This window comes from Mustela nivalis, assembly GCF_964662115.1.
Source record: "Mustela nivalis genome assembly, chromosome: 13".
Classification (NCBI taxonomy): Eukaryota; Metazoa; Chordata; class Mammalia; order Carnivora; family Mustelidae; genus Mustela; species Mustela nivalis.
Genome location: NC_139032.1, coordinates 89,849,296 through 89,866,884, shown reverse-complemented (window position 1 = coordinate 89,866,884; position 17,589 = coordinate 89,849,296). Strand labels below are relative to the sequence as shown.

At 55.3% G+C, this 17,589-nt stretch overlaps 1 protein-coding gene across 2 annotated transcripts in view; it reads left to right on the top strand.

Moving 5' to 3' along the window:
* AK8 (adenylate kinase 8) overlaps positions 1–17,589 on the top strand; it is a 117,419-nt gene that overhangs the window by 43,147 nt on the left and 56,683 nt on the right. For both annotated transcript variants that reach the window (XM_082696132.1, XM_082696133.1), the window contains exon 10: positions 5,349–5,438. In XM_082696132.1, the coding sequence (XP_082552258.1) occupies positions 5,349–5,438 (90 nt within the window). The remainder of the gene's footprint in view (positions 1–5,348; positions 5,439–17,589) is intronic.

The window sequence follows — 17,589 nt, the reverse complement described above, 5'->3', positions numbered from 1 at the left end:
TTTTTTTTTTTAAGATTTTATTTATTTATTTGACAGAGAGAGATCACAAGTAGGCAGAGAGGCAGGCAGAGAGAGAGGAGGAAGCAGGCTCCCTGCTGAGCAGAGAGCCTGATATGGGACTCGATCCCAGGACCCTGGGATCATGACCTGAGCCTAAGGCAGAGGCTTAACCCACTGAGCCACCCAGGCGCCCGGCCGGGGTTTTAAACCATTCTTACATAATGGAAGCCCTGACACGCCACAGTTCCTCTAAACACTTGTTTCCCCACATCTCACAAAATTTTAATCTGTTGTGTTTTATCATTCAGTTCCAAATGTTTTATCTGCCTTGTGGTTTCCTTTTTTTTTTTTTAAAGTTTATTTCTTCATTTTAGAGAGAGAGAGAGAGAGCATGAGAGGGAGGGCCGGAGGGAAGCGGATAATCTCAGGCAGACTCCACGCTGAGCGCAGAGCCCAATGTGGGGCTCCATCCCAGGACCCTGACATCACAACCTGAGCTGAAACCGAGAGTTGGATGCTCATTATGGTTTCTGTTTTGACTTACGTGTTATGTACAAATGCATTGCTTAATTTCCAAATATGGGGGAATTTTCCGGATTTGGGGGAGGAGTATTGATCTCTAATTCTGTCGTGCTCAGAGAACACACCTTGTATGATTTCAGTCCTTTGAAATTCACTGACACTTATGGCTCAGCGTGGGGTCTCTGTCGGTGGATTCCATGTGCACTTGGAAAGAGTATGTACCTGGCCTTGGTGGATATAGTCCCCAGCAGTGTCAGCTAGGGTGAGGTGTGTGCGGGGCTGCCCAGTTCTCCCCTGTCCTTGATGATTTCTCGCTACTGTTTTCTCACTTACCGAGGGAGATACGTTACAGTCTCCAGCTCTGACTGTGCATGAGTCTACTGCTCTGCCAGTCTCTGCCCCGTGTCGTTTGCAGTGTACTGGGAGCACGTACACTGAGGACTGCTGCGTCTTCTTGATGAAGTGACCACCTTCTCGTTGGGAGACGCTCCGCTGTCTCCTCAGTAACGCTCTTTCCTGAAGTGTACTTCATCGGATAGTCACGGAGCCCCTGCGGCTCTCCTAGGATTGGGTGGTATATATTCTGTGCTTTCTCTTTTAAATTATCTGTGTCTTATACACAACATATAATTGGATCTTGCTTTCTTAAAAATCCAGTCTGACATTTTCTGCCTTTTAATTGAAGTACATCTCCTTTTTAAGTCATACTAAAGTCGTACTAAACCTTTTTAGTATGGTTGCAAGCCTACCATCCTGGTTTTTTGCCTTCTGTTACGTCTTCTCTGTTCCTCCTTTCCCGCCAGCTGTTGGAGTAACCAGATGTTGTTTAAAAGTGCATTTTATTTCCTCCATTGCCTTTTCAGCTGTATCTCTCAGATTTGTTTTGTTGGTCACTCTAGGGCTCACAGAGCCTCATGTCCTTCTCAGGGTGTGCCTCGAGTTAATACCGTAACCGGAGAACCCACAGTGGACATCTTTCCGTTTGCCGTGGCCACCTCCCTGGTGTTGTTTTTGGCCAGACATCTTATTTCCACATGTTATAAACACTACAATAGGTTGCAGTTATTTTTGCTTTAGTCATTTGGTTGTTGTTTTTTTTTAAGGGAAGAAATGAAGGGGAAGGCTCTGGTCGGTCCCACACACACCGTCACGTGTCAGGGCTCTGGTCGGTCCCACACACACTGTCACGTGTCAGGGCTCTGGTCGGTCCCACACACACTGTCACGTGTCAGGGCTCTGGTCAGTACCCACACACCATCACGTGTCAGGGCTCTGGTCGGTCCCACACACATCATCACGTGTCAGGGCTCTGGTCGGTACCCACACACACCGTCACGTGTCAGGGCTCTGGTCGGTCCCCACACACACCGTCACGTGTCAGGGCTCTGGTCGGTACCCACACACACCGTCACGTGTCAGGGCTCTGGTCGGTCCCACACACACCATCACGTGTTAGGGCTCTGGTCGGTCCCCACACACACCGTCACGTGTCAGGGCTCTGGTCGGTCCCCACACACACCGTCACATGTTTGTTTCCATCTGCATTTCCATGTGATAGTCTCTTGCCACCTAAAGAACTTCCTTTAACATTTCTTGTAGCACGGGTCTGCTGGCGACAAACTCAGCTTTCATCTGCTAGAAATGTCTTTATTCCACCTTCATTCTTAAAGCACGCCTCTGCCACACGCAGAAATCTACGTTGACAGGTGTTTTCCTCTTCGCACTTTAAACACGTCACCCCATTGTCTTACGGCGCGCGTTGCTTCTGATGAGAACTTGGGAGACTGTTTTGATCCTTGTTCTGCTCCATACCAAGCACCTCCCCCACCCACCTGCTTTCAGTGTTTCCTCTTTGTCTTTAGTTTCCAGAAATCTAACTATGAAATACCTAAGTGGGAACGTGGGGTTACTTGGTGTTTATTCTGCTTGGGCCCTGGAGATTCTCGGACTTGTGGATTGAGATTTTTCATCATATTTTGATTTTTTTTTTTTTTTCGGTTTGTGAACTTCTCTTGACCTTTTTTCTCATGTATTTTTTTCTGTCTCTCCCTCCCCCCCTCCTTATTCCCTCCGTCCCCCACGTCCCTCTGCTTCCTGGAACTCTGGTCACACGGACGTGAGACTGAGTGATACTGTCTGCCAGCTCCCTCTGGGTCTGTCCTTTTCTTCTTTTTTTTTTTTTTAAATGATTTTTATTTATTTGACAGACAGAGATCACAAGTAGGCAGAGAGGCAGGCAGAGAGAGGAAGGGAAGCAGGCCTCCCGCTGAGCAGAGAGCCCGATGCGGGGCTCAATCCCAGGACCCTGGGATCATGACCTGAGCCGAAGGCAGAGGCTTCAACCCACCGAGCCACTCAGGCGCCCCTGGGTCTGTCCTTTCTTTCCAGGCCTCCCTTAACCTTCTCTTTGCTTCAGTTTGGATACTCTCTGTGGCCCGTTTTCCTGTCTTCAGATTCACAGGTTGCAGCCTATCCAAGGATTTTCCACGCGAGATACTGTATTTTCCAGTTCTAGGCTTTGCATCTGGTTCTTTTATACAGTTTCCATGTTTCTGCTGGGATTCCCCAACTGCTCACTCTTTTAACCGTCTTTTCCTTTCCAGGTTTAAAAATACTCACGATTGCCGTTGTATCGTTCTTGTATGCTTGTTCCGACATCCGTGTCATCTCTTGATCTGATTCTGTAGCCTGTTTTCTCTCTTTGCAGGGGTCACACTTCCCTGATGGGTTGATGGACTGGTTTTTGCATTTCAAGTCGATTTTTAGTATATATTAGACACCATGGATCTCCCTTTGCTGAGAGTCTGGATGGTGTGGTTCTGCTTGAAGAATATGGAGTTAAGAGTTGCGTTCTAACAGGCAGTTAATTTGCTGAAGGATCCGCGTGATCCCATGGAGGCTGACTTCTCGTGTTTGTTCAGATGAGACCAGAGTGTGTCTCTTCTCGGGCTCGTGTGCCCCCACACCCAGAGTCTCAGCTGGCTGGGCATCCGGCACCACCTCTCTCTCTGGCTGTCCGAGGGCCAACATCCCCGAGCACTGGGTGCCTCCCCCTCAGCTCACAGCCTCCGGGGAGCTTGTCTCTGTCAGGCCCGGGCGGGGGCGGGTCTCACTCACCATGTGTGCGGCTTTGCATTGACCAAAGACCCCAGGGTTTCTGGAGCTACTTCTCTGCACAGCTCCCTTCTCTCCATCCCCTTGGTCCCCAAATCCTAGTTCCCAATCCAGTCTCTGCTTCCCACTGCTCTGATTTGGCCTCCCCTTTCCCTCTGCTGTGCTGTGCTTTGAAAAGTGCTCATAGGTAGAAATCCTGGGTGAAGGTGGGACTCACTTTGGGTGTCTCCCTCCTTTCAAAGGTCTGGACCCTGTGCTGTCGGTGGTCCAGTGCCTGGAAAGAGTTGTTTCACACATTTTGGTTGGTTTTATAGCTTTTATAGCTTTTTATGACCGAAGCTACTTAGGAGGTCTGGCCAGAATGGGAAGCTAAGTGTGGGTTTGATGTCACACAGACACGGCTTTGAACCCCAGCTTGGGTGCCTAGTGGTTCTGTGACCTGGGACGGGTCACTGCACCTCTTTGCATTCTGAGCACAGGGCTTGCCATGTAGAAAGATCTTGTCGGCCTTCATCATCCCCCATGTTCCTTTAGCGAGTGACACGGCCGGCAGCTTTCGATATGAACCCTGCTGTCCTCCACACAGTGAGTCAAACGTGTCACCCCTGAGGGGTAAGTCTTTGCTGATGGTCATTCTCTTTTTTCTTTTTTTAAAAGATTATTATTTACTTATTTGACAGAGAGAGACAACAAGAGAGGGAACACAAGCAGGGGGAGTGGGAGAGGGAGAAGCAGGCTCCCCGCTGAGCAGGCAACCTATGTAGGATTCGATCCCAGGACCCTGGGATCATAACCTGAGCCAAAGGCAGATGCTTATCGACTGAGCCACCCAGGCGCCCCAGTGACGGTCCTTCTCTTACACATTCACCATTTTCACTTAATTTTAGGAGTAGTGTTTGGTTTCTTTAATATATGAAGAAAACCCCTTGGTCTCAATGCTAAGAAAAGCAAGACTGGGCAGTCAACCCATCATGGAAACGTAGCCAAAACCTTCCCGCTTGGGCTCTTAGCAGCTCGTTGCCAAGGACAGACAACGGGGGCTGGGTTTGTTTAAGCCGCGCGGGCACGCCGGTGCCCGTGTCGTGGGTCTGGAGACATGATGGGGCTCACAACATGAGGGCTCTTTTCTGCACGGGCCGGCCAGCCAGAGAGGGTTAGTGGCTACGGGCCGGGCAACCCCAGCAAGCTGCCTCAGTTGTGAGTGTGTCCATCGGTCCTGTAAACATAGCTGCATCCCACGGAAACGCTTGGCCCATGGGAAGGGCTGTGGGGTGGCAAGCTCGCCTGGTCTCCCCGGGGCAGCACCGGTGTGGACATGAGTGAACAGGTGCCCCCACTCCCCCCGCCCCCGGCCCCTGGCGTCACTCCGCCCTGGCCAGTGTCGCCCTCGGGATGCCAGGTGGAGGGACGCCCGCAGGAGCTCCCACAGTCACGCCTCGGTGCGTCCTCCCTGCACCGCCCACGTTTCGTCCGTTCTCTGCCACGTGCGGTCCTTTTCATTCTGCACCTCCCTCCTCAGCGGCTCCTTCACTCCCCAGATCCTTTGTGATATTTGCTTTCACTTGGACACACACCCACACTCAGAAAAACCCTTTTATATTTTTCGCAGTGACCTTTTTCTCCCCCAGCAGGCCGCACCGGGCTTTCTTTTTTTCTTGTTCTTCCTTCTGTTGAAAATTTAATGGGTGTCTTTCTGTTCCTCTCTCCCCCAGTCCACTGTGGGCAGCTGCTGAAAGAGGCTGTCGCCGACGAGTCAAAACTCGGAGAGCTCATCAAGCCCTATTTCCAGAAGGAGATGGCAGGTAGGCCACACGCGGCTCAGCGGCCACAGCCACCTGGGCTCTGGGGGTCAGATGGCTCTGTGTGGGGCTCGGCTTGGGGACAGTAGCTGGGAAATGGACACTGGGCTTTCCTGTCTGCAGAGGCTCTGCATTTGTTCCCTGGCAGGGCCCTTTGGCTTCTGGCACCGCCCCAAGCCAGGGGCAAGTAGATATGCTGTGTTATCCCTGAGGGCTGGGGTATTTCTGTTTCTCGGGAATGTATGCTTTTCATAACAGAGCACAAAAATCGAGAGCCAGGAGAGGCCACACAGCTGCCCACATCCTTGATTACTGGGTGTACCGGATTACTGCGGGTCAGTATTCCACTTTCATCAGAGGTCAGGAGCCAGAAGGCTCAGACAGCTTTGCAGACTCCAGGGCTGAATGGCTGTTGGTGCTCAGGGGCTTGGAGGAGGGAGGCCGGGCCACATTGTCCTTCCAGGCCCCTCTGTGATCTACCGTCTGAAGCAGTCTCTGTCGGCCCCCAGGAAGGGCGCCTGTGAGATCATTCTAGTTTGATTTCCTGAGCCTGCAAATGAGCCACGGAGAAGGGGCCGGGCCGCTGAGGCTGCACAGCCAGGCCACATCTGCGCCCCTCCGCACCCGGCGTTCCTTCCCCGCGTGACACACTGCACACACCCACACCTTCCTCCCTTGCCTCGCGCGCGGTCACTCCCCTGTGCGGTCACCGAGTCTGACGGGAGCCTCTTGTGGGGAAAACCCAGAACGAGAGCTGCCCCTTTCCTCGAGAGGGCGTGCGTCTTGACAAGGACACCCTCCCAGCGGAGCGCTCGCTGGTTGTCTTCTGCCATCTTTTGGGTTTTGGGGACATGCCCGAGAGCAGGCAGCTTGCTCCTACCCATCAGCTTGAGGGCCCCCTGGGGCCATGTCCTAGCTTGGCTCTCCCAAGTCCCCTTCAAGGTGCTCTATTCCCCCAGCGGGAGGTTCCGGTGAGGCGGGCTCAGCTCCTTTGGACACAGGGATCTGCACAGAGGCTGGTGGACGAGTGCGTCTGTTCATCCCTCCGTCACGGGGTGTGGATTGAAGGCCATGGAAGCGGGAGGCTCCGGGCAGGACTGAAAGCCCGCGTGTGCTTCGCTGCTGCCTCGTTTGGTTTGGATCCTGGAGCTGCCCCTGTGAGCCATGCAGCGCTCGTCAGAGCCTGCGGCCTCTCCGTGGTGAGATGGGGACAGGAGTCCGTAGGTTGCAGGGTTCCCACAGGGAGGGACTTGATGTGCTCACGGGGGCCTGGCTTGCGTGCTGTCGGAGTCCTGGTCCGAGCTCTCTCCCTCCCGCGATGCTGGTCCCCATCCACGGGCACGAGTGCCACTGGTTCTTGGCAACCTAAGGTGCAAAACTGTCCTCTGCATGGACTGGAGGCCAGTTGAACTTCCTGCTAACAAGGTTATCGTGGTTCGGAGAGAAAGACCACGACTGACCAGACAGATGAGGCCGCGCTCACGGACAGTGGACTGCAGGCAAAGGCACATGGGAGCTCTGACTCCTCTTGCAACTTTTCTGTCCTTTTGGCTTTTTTTTTTCTTGCCAAAATAAGGAGTTACCAAAAATAAGCATTTAGGTGGTTTCCACTTTTGCGCTCCCTCAAAAACACCATAATGATTCCCCTAGTACCTGCGCAGGCTCGTGAACACCCCTGAGCACCTGTCGGGGGGAGAGCCGTCCCTGCGTGGTGCGCTGGGTGTCGTCCTCCGTGCCCCGCCGTCTCTTGTTCCCTGTCGCGGCTGCAACAGGCTCAGTGGTTGAAAACAGCACCGGTTTGCCGACGGACAGCTCCAGAGGCTGAAAGTCCTGACCCCAGATGTGGGTTCCAGGCGTGGCTGCGCGCCCTCCGGAGGCCACCTCCTGTCACCCCCTTCGGCTCCCAGAGCCCCTTCCTCTGTCCCCACCGTCTGCACAGACCACCTGCACATGCCTCGCTCCCTGACCACTGAGAATAAACCCCAGGGTCTTTCCAGTGGTGGGCAAGACATGAAACTGGCTTCCGCTTTGTGTTCTTTGGTGACTCCAAAGGAGCCTGGGCCACAGGTCGCTGTAAAGCCGGGCTCTGCGCTCCGTTGTCTCCTCAGTGCCTGCTGTTGACTTGGCCCTTCTGCACCACCCACAAAATTAAAGACACAACAGCAGCCACTGCCGTCTCTTGCTAACAGAAGCAGTGAATTCTGTCGTTTCACTGGTCCCGATCTCACAGGGAGAACAGAGATTGCACTGACTTTCATTCACCCATGGGGTCTCTCTACTGGCCAAGAAGCAGCTTCTGAGACAGCCACAGCGTGGGGCTCACTTACGAGGCCGCTAGGGCCACCCAGGTCTGGCAGGAACCTGCTTCGCCACCAGCTGAAACAGCAAGAAAATGTAAATGATTCTGACCCAACTCAGTTTGGAAGGGAAGGTCAGAAGGAACACCGAGGCTCCGCACGGCCGAGCACGGCTTGGCTTCTCCGTGAGTCACCGCAGTCGGCAGCCCTGCTGAGGGCCGCTGAGCCCGAGTCTCGTGTCACCCATCCGGGCCCCGGATGCAGGTCACTTCCCTGCTCCCCAGGTTTGGAGCCCAGTGGGAGGCGGACCCAGCGTTCCCGGGGAGCGTTGGGTCCCCGGGACCAGCAGGGCCGTGAGGATACATTTGGCCTTGCTCACGTGGCTTCCCAGTCCAGGCCTGGGGACGAACCAGTGGAGACACCTCCTCCTGATAAATGGCCACATCTGGCCACGGGGCTGGGGAGATGGGCCTCAGACCTTCCCCGGGGAAGAACCCTGACTGAGTGGAAGCAGGCGGAGGGAGGCAGCCCACCCCGCTGGGGGCGAGGCCAGCCCGCGGAGGTTGGGAGCCGGAGGGCCCACGCCGGTCCAACCAGTGACTCTCCTTTCTGAGTAGGAGGGAGGCACCAGGCAGGGGGGCAGAATTCCTCCCCCAGGTGCTGCCCAGGGCTCCGAAGGTGTTCCCTCTATACTGAGAGCAACCAGGCACCCACCCCCAACACTGGCAGCCCGCTGGCGGAATTGCAGCAGAGCTAGATGGGGGCGACCCTCCATTGTTCTTGGGGGCCTGTTGAGGCCTGTTGGATGTCCGTCTTCACAAGCTTAGGCGTGTTTCAAATTTCTCTGCTCTGGGTGCCAGCAGCATTCCTGGGAACGTGGAGAGTGCCTGGCTACTCCCCTGCGTGTGTTTCCACGTGTGAAATCCAGAAGCTTCCAGGAGCTCGGCTACAGGGATGGAGATTCTTGTAAGGGCTCAGAGGCCCCGTCACCCTGGGGCAGAACTGGCAGATGTCACCACCAGAGCTTCCCTCCGTGTCCGCCCCAGTGCAGAAACCCACCTCCCCACCCCCTATACCAGGCAGCACCCTTCTAGATATCAGACCTCCCGGGCTGGGGCCTCTGCCCTGCGCTCCTGGCTGCTGGCCTGCTCGCCAGCCCTCCTGCCCAGCCCTCCCCGGGACCCCCGCCACCACAGGCTCTTGCACTCTCTCCGCTCACGTCGGAGCCGCAAGTCCCAGAGACGGGTGACTCTGCAGTGGTGGTGCATCTTGGCCACCCTCACAGTCATGGTCACCGTCACCGTCACCACCATCGCCAGCGCAGCAGGATCCATCCAGATGTCATCCTTCTCCCCACGGAGCCTCTGCCTCTCAGTCCCCCCCGCGGGGCCTCGTGATGTTACGTCCCAGCTGCGCCCTCTGCAGACTTAGCTATGTTCTCCTCCGTCACAGCTGCTGCCAACACCTCCTTCTTCAGAATCAGCAGCAAAATTAATAACCATTGTTTTCCCTTCTTTCCACATTTACTGGACAGAGGGCTCCAGGGCCCTTCGTAGTCCATTCTGAATCTCTTGATCCCAGCTCTTGGCGACTGCACCACGGACAGAGGGTTGGGGAGAAGCTTCCTCTGTGTCCTAGACTCTAAAATATATGGTTCTGACCTCCCAAACTCCTTCCCACTCTAGCTGCAGCGAACAGAACCTGTTTATTCCCCAGAGTTCCGTGTACTGTGTTCAAGCAGGCAGCCTCTGTGACAGGCAACGGAGTTGGGGTGTGCATGACACATGGGGCTGGGCCTTAAATCACGCGGGCTTAGCTGCCGGGAAGCTCCTGTCACTTCCACGTGGGTCCGAAACAAGGAAAAACTCTTCTGGGGTTTTGGGAAAAAATCCATTCTCAGCTGTTTATATACCATTTAAAGTTAGAGGGGCGGTGCCGGCGGATCCGTTGCCAGGGCATGTGATGCCCAAGTGTGCTGATCATCTTTCTTTTCCCAAAATCAGGCAAAGGAGCCCCAAGGTCTCAACTCTGCCTGAATGAGCGATGACTCAGTAGTCATCCCTCCAGATGGGGTGCTCAGCGCCTCCTGGGGTTTCGTTCCTACCAAAGGGTCTCGTGGAAGGTGGGATTTCTTCCTTCTGGAGGCCTGGAGCATCCCAGAGAAGGCACCTGTTCTGTCTTTGCCCATTGGAAGGAAACCGACCTTCCTCACCGGCCTCAGCTAAGACCATCAGTTCGACGTCTGCGCTGCTTGATTTGTGTCCTTGCCCTTGGGTGTTTCAGCCAGAACGCAAGGTCCCAAGACTGGTGGCGGGAGACATGACCTCCCTCCAGATTGCTGGGTTCAACTAGTGGCCCACGACTGTCTCTTTGGTTCAGAAGGGCTGCCTTCACGGCTCCGATCATGGTTTCCTTTCTCCAACATCGCTTGGGCTTTCTCTAGAGAAAGCCTACCCAGGGAGAGTAGGAGAAACAGCCAAAGGCATATCTTGTCCTTGTTGGCTTGAGTTTTGGCCCTAAGTGTGTGAGATGTTCGCCTTGACTCGACTGTGTTGCCTTCAGAACGTGTCGGCATTGTCAGGTCAAGGGACCGCCAGCGTGGACGTGTCCCCAGCAGTGGCATTTGACGTAGTCTTTAAGAGGCTCTCCAGGAGAAGGACGGAGAACCGTGCCTTCCAACACCCGCCCGCCAGCCTGTTGGCCCGATTGCAGTGGGCTCCTAAGTCCTGCCACTTCTGTCACCAGCCAACCCGGTCGGCACCCGCAGCAGCTAATTTAGTTCAATGACCCGAAGGCCCAGATTCCTTTGGTGCACTGACTTCCAGGTGAGAAAACAGCTGTTTAATTGGTGTAAGAACTTTCCCCTAAGAGCACCAGTCCTGATGCGACGCAAAAGTAACGTGGAAGACATGATCAGCGAGTGTCCCCTGCGCCCCCTCCCGCACACCCTCCTCTTTCCTAGACACTGCTGTCTGGAGGAGGTCCCTCCTGGCCTGAGCGAACTGAGCGGAGGCAGGAGATTTGGGGGGTGATCCGAGGCTCATTTGCACCCTTTGCGGTGACGAGCCCTCTCGCCCAGCAAACGCAGCCCTCATCACATGCACGAGCCCAGCCGGCCCCAAACCGGCAGGATCATGAGCGTTTCCAGAGCCTTCCATGCATCCGCCTCCCAGGGGCGGTGGATCAGAGCTCTGCCGAACTGCCGCCCCTTTTAGGGGGAATTAATATTCTCGGCACTAAATGCACACGAAAGATTCGACAATAGAGCAGCTTTTCTCTTTTGTTACAAACTTGCAAGGAGTTGCTGAGTTGAAAGACAAAGTAAATCTTCCCGTCTGAGGAGGTAAGCTGAACGGCATCGCTTGTTTTGCTCGGTGCAGCCCGGGCGAGCGGCGTGCAGCCTGGCGGCGGGCGGAGGCGGGACCCGAGGGACCCCTGCCCGGATGCAGGAGGGCTCTGCGCGCGGCGTGTTTGTACCAGCGCGAGACAGCGCGCCGCTCTCTAAATAATTTACCAGTTGATTAATAGACTCACAGGGGTATAATTAGGAGAGGAAGAGACGGTGGGCACAGTAACCGGTACAGTGCTTGGGGGAACGGGAGCCTTTATTTTTTTAAAGAAACTTTCTAGGGTGCTGGGCGTTTGAAGACAAGTTGGGAAGAGCTCAGTGCCTCATCTCTTTTGAAGTGGAAATAGGACAGTTTGAATCCGTCGAGTTTAATTTTTCACAAGCTCTAGGGGCCCCGCAGTGCAACTCCCTTTTTATTATTGAAAAAAACTCTACATTTTTCTTTCATTTTTCTACACACACACACACACACACACACGCATGCACGCAGTCCAGGCAGTAAGTAATAAACACATTAATTTACTCTTTTATTCAGCGTGTATTTTATTCGCTTCGCCTCCCCCGGATGTGTCCCCGCGGGTCGCTGCGGCACCCCCACCCAGAGCTCTCCCGCCGCGGGGCTGCCTGTGGGTTGATTAATGGACACCCCCTGTAATTTATGCATTTTAAAGGAACCTTCACCTCGGTCTGACAATGCTTTTGAAGTAGCTCCTTTTTTCAAGTCAAACTTGTGACTTTTCCGCTGGGACTGCTACAAAGATTTCCTTACGGAAACTAGGTAGGAGCCTTTTTGAGCGTGAGCGGAAGCCACGGCCGAGAGAGCCCAGCAGAGCGGCAGGCCTCAAAGTGGTGGCTGCGTTCGGAGGCCAGAGGGCCCGTTGGTGAGGACGGTTCCAGAACAGGGGTCAGCCCTCCCATTTATCAACAGGTTCCGCCCCCAGAGGGTCCGGCTCCTCCTTTTTTCCAACTAGATTTTTGTCGCACAAGGGTCCCCATTCGCTCTCTCTGTTATTACAAAAATGAAGCTTTGCCAGGGTGTCATCAAAAGGTTTGTCACCAAAAGGTCAAAAAGCTGCTTGTTCAATGACTGGTCCAGTGGGGAAACTGAGGCAGCAAGGGGCTCTCCAGTCATTGGTGTATCCTTTCAATGAAACTTTGTCCCCACCAAGGGTGAGGCTTATCCAGTGCCTTCTTACCACCCAGTGGTGTCACCAGAGAGGGGTGGCCACAGATGTTTTTGCTGGCCTGAGTGTTCGTCCAGGCTTGCTATGTGCCAGCCGTCCAGATTAAAAAATGCAGTGAAACAAAACCCAGACATTTCTGCGAAGTCTAAGCTGAGCCCAGAGGTGCATGATGTCCTTCTCACTCTGACTAGAGCTTCTGGAAGCATTTCCCTCCACGGGCAGCCCCGGTGGCTTCCAACCCACTCAGCTGTGAAATCGTCTGTGACAGGTCAGACCCCGAGGCCCCAGTCTTCTCCAGCCTGGAGGTCTCCCGGTGCAGCCGTCTGGGCGGCTGCTCACACTCCCGAGGCAGGTGCAGCCCCTCTCCCTTTTAGAATGTGCTCGATGGGGAGCTGACACCGGCTTCTTTCTCCTTGGGCTGAGTGGGGCCGGACGCGTCCAGGGAGAGGCTGCCCCAGTGACCTTCTGTGGTCCTACACTTCGGACAGTCACTACATCCCCAGAACAGATCAGGGCATGAGACTTGCTGGGGCTTGTTGGCCAGGAGGGGGCTGAGGTGTCCCCACAGGGAGCCTGGCACCGCCGTGATAGATGAGGGAAGTGCCAGGCCACACCTTCAACCCTGCACCTGTCTACCTGCTCTGCCGAGAAGGGGTGGAAGGGTGGTGGGTACAGAGGGGATTGGCGGGGCGGGGGCTGGGGGTGGGAGGTGAGAGGTGACGAAAGCGTAGGGATTATAAAGGAAAGTGCCCACAGCCACCTGTTCCGTCCCACCCGCTGTCTGGGCAGGGGAGGAGAGAGACACCTTTCTCCTCCTCATCTTGCACATCAGACCTTGAATGCACGTATCTGATTTACCCCCCGTGACCTGGACTGCCAGAACTCTGACCTCATGCCCTGCCCTCTGGTCGCAACTGGGAGCTGGTAAGACGGCCTTTGTCTGGGACCTGTCCCTACCCCAGCGCCTGTCTTGCAGGCCCTCACCCCGCATGGTTTTGCTCAGGCTCTGTCTGCCTGGCCAGTGGTCTGCTCCTCGGTCTCCAGCACCGACACTGCAGGAGCTCATAGTAGGTGCTCAGTTAATGCTTGCGAATGAATGAATGAACACGTGAATGAGCGAGGGAGCACATAGCAGTTGGCCCTGGATGGCATGGGGCCAAGAAGCTTCTCAGCCTGCATGTTCGTGTAGGTGAGACCTGTTTGGAGGAACAAAGGGGAGACAGGTGGCAGGAGGCAGCAAGCAGCCTGACCAGCCTCCAGAGAGGTGGTCCGCCACAGCCCCCCGAAACGGCCAGGGGAGCCGTCACGGTTCCGGCTCTGGATTCCCACCACCAATCCCGACTCAGCCACTTCCCAGCTGCATGACCTTGGGCAAGCCACCCAGAGCCACAGTGCCCTCATCTGTAGGGTGAGCTTTCCACAGCTCCAAGGCCTCGGGTTTGTTAGCCACATAAAATGAACTTGTGTCTATGCTGGATATTTACTCTTAGTAATAAGAGCTAATTAATATTCGTTTCAATAGGGATACAGTTAGTATCAGTTGTATCAATGGCCCCCGTGCTAGAAGCAATGATAGTAGGAGGCGATCCCTGGGCTACGCGCATCTGTTTCACGGGTGGATTTTGGATATTCTTTTCCCGTGACTGCTGCCGGCCTCGGGTGCCAGGCCTCGCGGTAACCCGGAACCGGCGCAGGCTGTGCGCACCGACCTCGGTGCGTTCTTGTCCCTTGGCAGCTGCTCACAATTTCAGGGCACCAGATGATGACTGTTTCATCGTGCTGTTGATTCCGTGGACGGGGATGTCAGGGAGGGCTTGCCTCGGTGCTGACTCGGACCTCGGCTGGCGCGGCGTCGACGGGGCTGACTCGTCTGGGCGCGAGAGCTTGTTCTCGGTGCTGGTGTCAGCTTGGTTCCTTGGTTCTTCTCCCTGCCCCTGCGGGGGCTGGTACGTCTACGACAGAGTCCTCGGTCCTGTGCCTGGTGACTGGGACCCTCAGAGCGGCTGGGGCAGGTCAGGCGTCTGTCTCCATGCAACCTCTTCTCACCGGTAGCCTCGGCTTTCTCACAGCAGGGCGGCCTCCGGTTGGTCAGCCCACTGATGTGGTGACTGGCTTCTGGAACATCCCAGGGAGTCCAGGGTTGGGATGGAGGTTGGGGCATGCTATGGGGCTTCTTATGACCCAGACTTCAAGGTCTCACAGTGACCTTCCACCTGGTTCTGTTCTTCAGGCTAGTCAGTATGACCAGCCCAAGTTCAAGAGGAGAGGGTTGGCGCCTACCTCTCAGCGGAAGGAGTGGGCATCCCTAGTTGAGCACTGGGGTCAGGATCGATCGGCAGCCTCTCGGGACTGTGTGCAGCAGCCAGACAGACAGCTTTCTAGATCCTCAGGAGCTGGGCCGTAGCATGTCTTCACGTGCCACATCAGGGCTTAGAGTCCAGTTCTGTTTTAAAAGTAAGAAACCCCAGTTGGGAGGTAAAGCCACTCACCCGAGGGCACCCTGCGAGAGAAATGAGGAGCGGAGGGTGGAGTCCACGCTGCCCCTTCCCCGGAGAGGCAGGTAGAGAGCACAGAGGTGGAGCACATGTCCTAGCTTTAGCAAGATGGCCTGGGTTTCAACCTGGGCTCCTTCAGCGATCAGCTGTGTGGCCTTGGTCAAGTCACTACTTGTCTCTGGACTTCAGTCTGTTGATCTGTGAAATGGGAAGACCACGTGAGTCAGTACTTGCATTCGAACAAACACGTGCTAGGACAGAGCCGAGCTCACATGCTTGTTAATTAATGTGCCGCTGCGTCTTTTCTGTCCCAGAAAAACAGGTTCATGTCTGTTTCTGGATTTCGCTAGAGCTGCTGACTTCGCTTTGCTTTGCGGGTAATGGCATTCTCGCCCCCCGGTGAGATGTGGGGAAAGAGCTGATTCTGAGCCCCGGCTCCATTAAAATGGAAGGAAAACCTTGTTTCTTAAGCCCGTTTATCTGCAGTGTTGGGTAAACATTAGTACCTTACGCTCCGAGACCCACCCAGCCCCTGTGTAGACTGGCTGCCTCCCAGCCCCTGTGTAGACTGGCTGCCTCTCGTGGTTTTCCCCAGGTACCGGCATTTTCCACTCAAAGACGTTAGAGTGTGTTTTAAGATCAGAATGGTGAAGTAGCAAATCGTTATCCACAGTGTGCCTAAGTGAGCCTTTTCTGAAAGTCCTATTAATTTGCTAAGTGAAGCACCATTTATTTATAGAAGAATGTCTATTTTTAAATGGTCTTTTTTCCCTCATCTTTGGCTTCAGTAGACAAATGGAGTTTGCACTGGGGGGCTGCACCTCTCAGCCGTGATGCACCCATGGGGTGCTTTTCACCCAGGTAGACAGGCAGAGGGGGAGTGACAGAAAGTGATGAAAGGGGGCAGCTGTCCTTCGAGGGATGAAGGGTGCTGACAGCCGCCTAACTGGTAAGAGCCCAGGGCTAATTTACTTCTCCGGACTTGAAAAAGAAAACCCAGTATTTAAAAAGTTGTCACTTCCTGGCATCCCCATCTGCTGAGCAACCTTAAATGCTATCGTTAAGCCGTGTCAACATTAGGGTACCAACTTTGGGGACCTAAAAAATCTTTGATGTCCGTTCCATCTCGTGCCCACGAAGACAGGAGTTTGTCTGGAGCAAGTGACCTGTGTTTACCAACGAGGCAAACTATGCTGCCCGCTGAACGCTTGCAGGGTGTGACCGACAATCTGGGTTCTTCCCGTGTAGGGTTTAGAAAGCTTCTGTTTACACCCAAGTGCTCACTTGGTGCGCAGCGCCCACGATCGGCCAGCAGGTGGCAGTAAATAATAAACAAACGCATCGCGAAGGACCAACCTGGCCCAGGTCCCTGCGCTGCGGGGCTTTCTCAGATGCTCTTCCCCAGAAGGCGGTGGCGGCAAGGGGGGCTTGCGGGCCTTGGAGGCCAGGGATCAGTACCGTGGGTCTGGGGGTCGGGGTGCACAACAGTCACCCAGAAATGGTAGTTTTGTTTTGCTGAATTACAGTGAGTAATTTGGGACTCGAGAGGGCCCCCCCCACGTCCTGGGCCAAGAAATGCGTGTGTGTGTGGGTGGGGGAGCCCCATTTCTCTCAAGCCTTCCTATGAGATGGGAACAAAAAACAGAAACAAAAGCAGCCCTTTCTCCTTCCCCGTCCTGTTCCTTTCCAAGACCACCCCCGTCTACCCGTGGCCTTGGACAGCTGGGCAGGACCCAGGAGTTGGGCTGGGGTGTCGGGAAGGGGGAAAGGAAGCACATTCTGAGTCTTCCGTGCATGCTGACAGATAGCCGAACGTCCGAACGTCGCCTTTACCAGCCCTTCAAGGGAGGCTCGAAGAGGGAAAGAAGCTACGAGGTAGTTGTGGTGTGGGGGGGTGTGTAGGCGAGGGTAGGTGGTGTGTCATGTACTGGGTGTAGATAGGTGCGGGGTGTGAGGTGTGTCCGTGCTGTGCGTGGGTACATAGAGCTGGGTGTGGAAACGTGTGTGTAGTGGGTGTGTCGTGTGTATAGGAGGTAGGGGTGCGGAGCGTGTCCTAGGTGTGTGGGCAGTGTAGGGGTGTGGTGGGTAGGTGCGTGGGTGGGAGAGGGTGCGTAGCCTGTCTCTGTAGGGGTGTGTGTGGGGGGTGCAGGGAGGGGTGTGTGTGGTCGACAGAGGGCTTCTGAGCGTGGACGTAGGAGAGTGCCCGCAGTGTGCAGGGCCAGTGGGGAGGGCCTCAGCTCTTTCGGATCCGCCCTCGTGGGGAGGCAGGGAATGAGCTGCGTCTGGGCATATCCATCAGCGTTGGGTCTCTTTTCCTTATAAGCCCTGACGGAGGGAGCAACTTCCTTTTCTGCACTTTTTGCCCTGGCCTTTTAGGGCCAGCTCCAGCAGCCCTAGCCCCCGCGTGTCCCCCCATCCCCACCCCAGCTGAGTCCCAGGTCCCAGCCCTCGGGGACCAGCAGCCACCAGTGCAGGAGTGCGAGGACGCGGACAGCAGGGGGCAGTGTGGCTCGGCAGGAGGGTGCGGAGGGCCTGGAGCACGGCGGGCAGCAGGTCCCTTCTGCCCCTCGCTTGGCTCCGGTTTCCCCTGGAAAATCTTGAGCTGACCTAGGTGCACTCTGGAGGCCCTCCCTGACTTCCACTCCGCAGCTGTCTGAGCCGGACTTGCCTGAGGAGGACAGATGTCAGACCCCCAGGGGGAAAGAAGATTCCATCCTTCCCGGCATTTGACTGGGGGTTCCTCCTCGGTTGCCACTTTCTCCTGTTGGGATTGATGTGCAACAGGGAGCTTGAGCTGGGCCTTCCTTTCACGACAGAGTGGGGCCCACT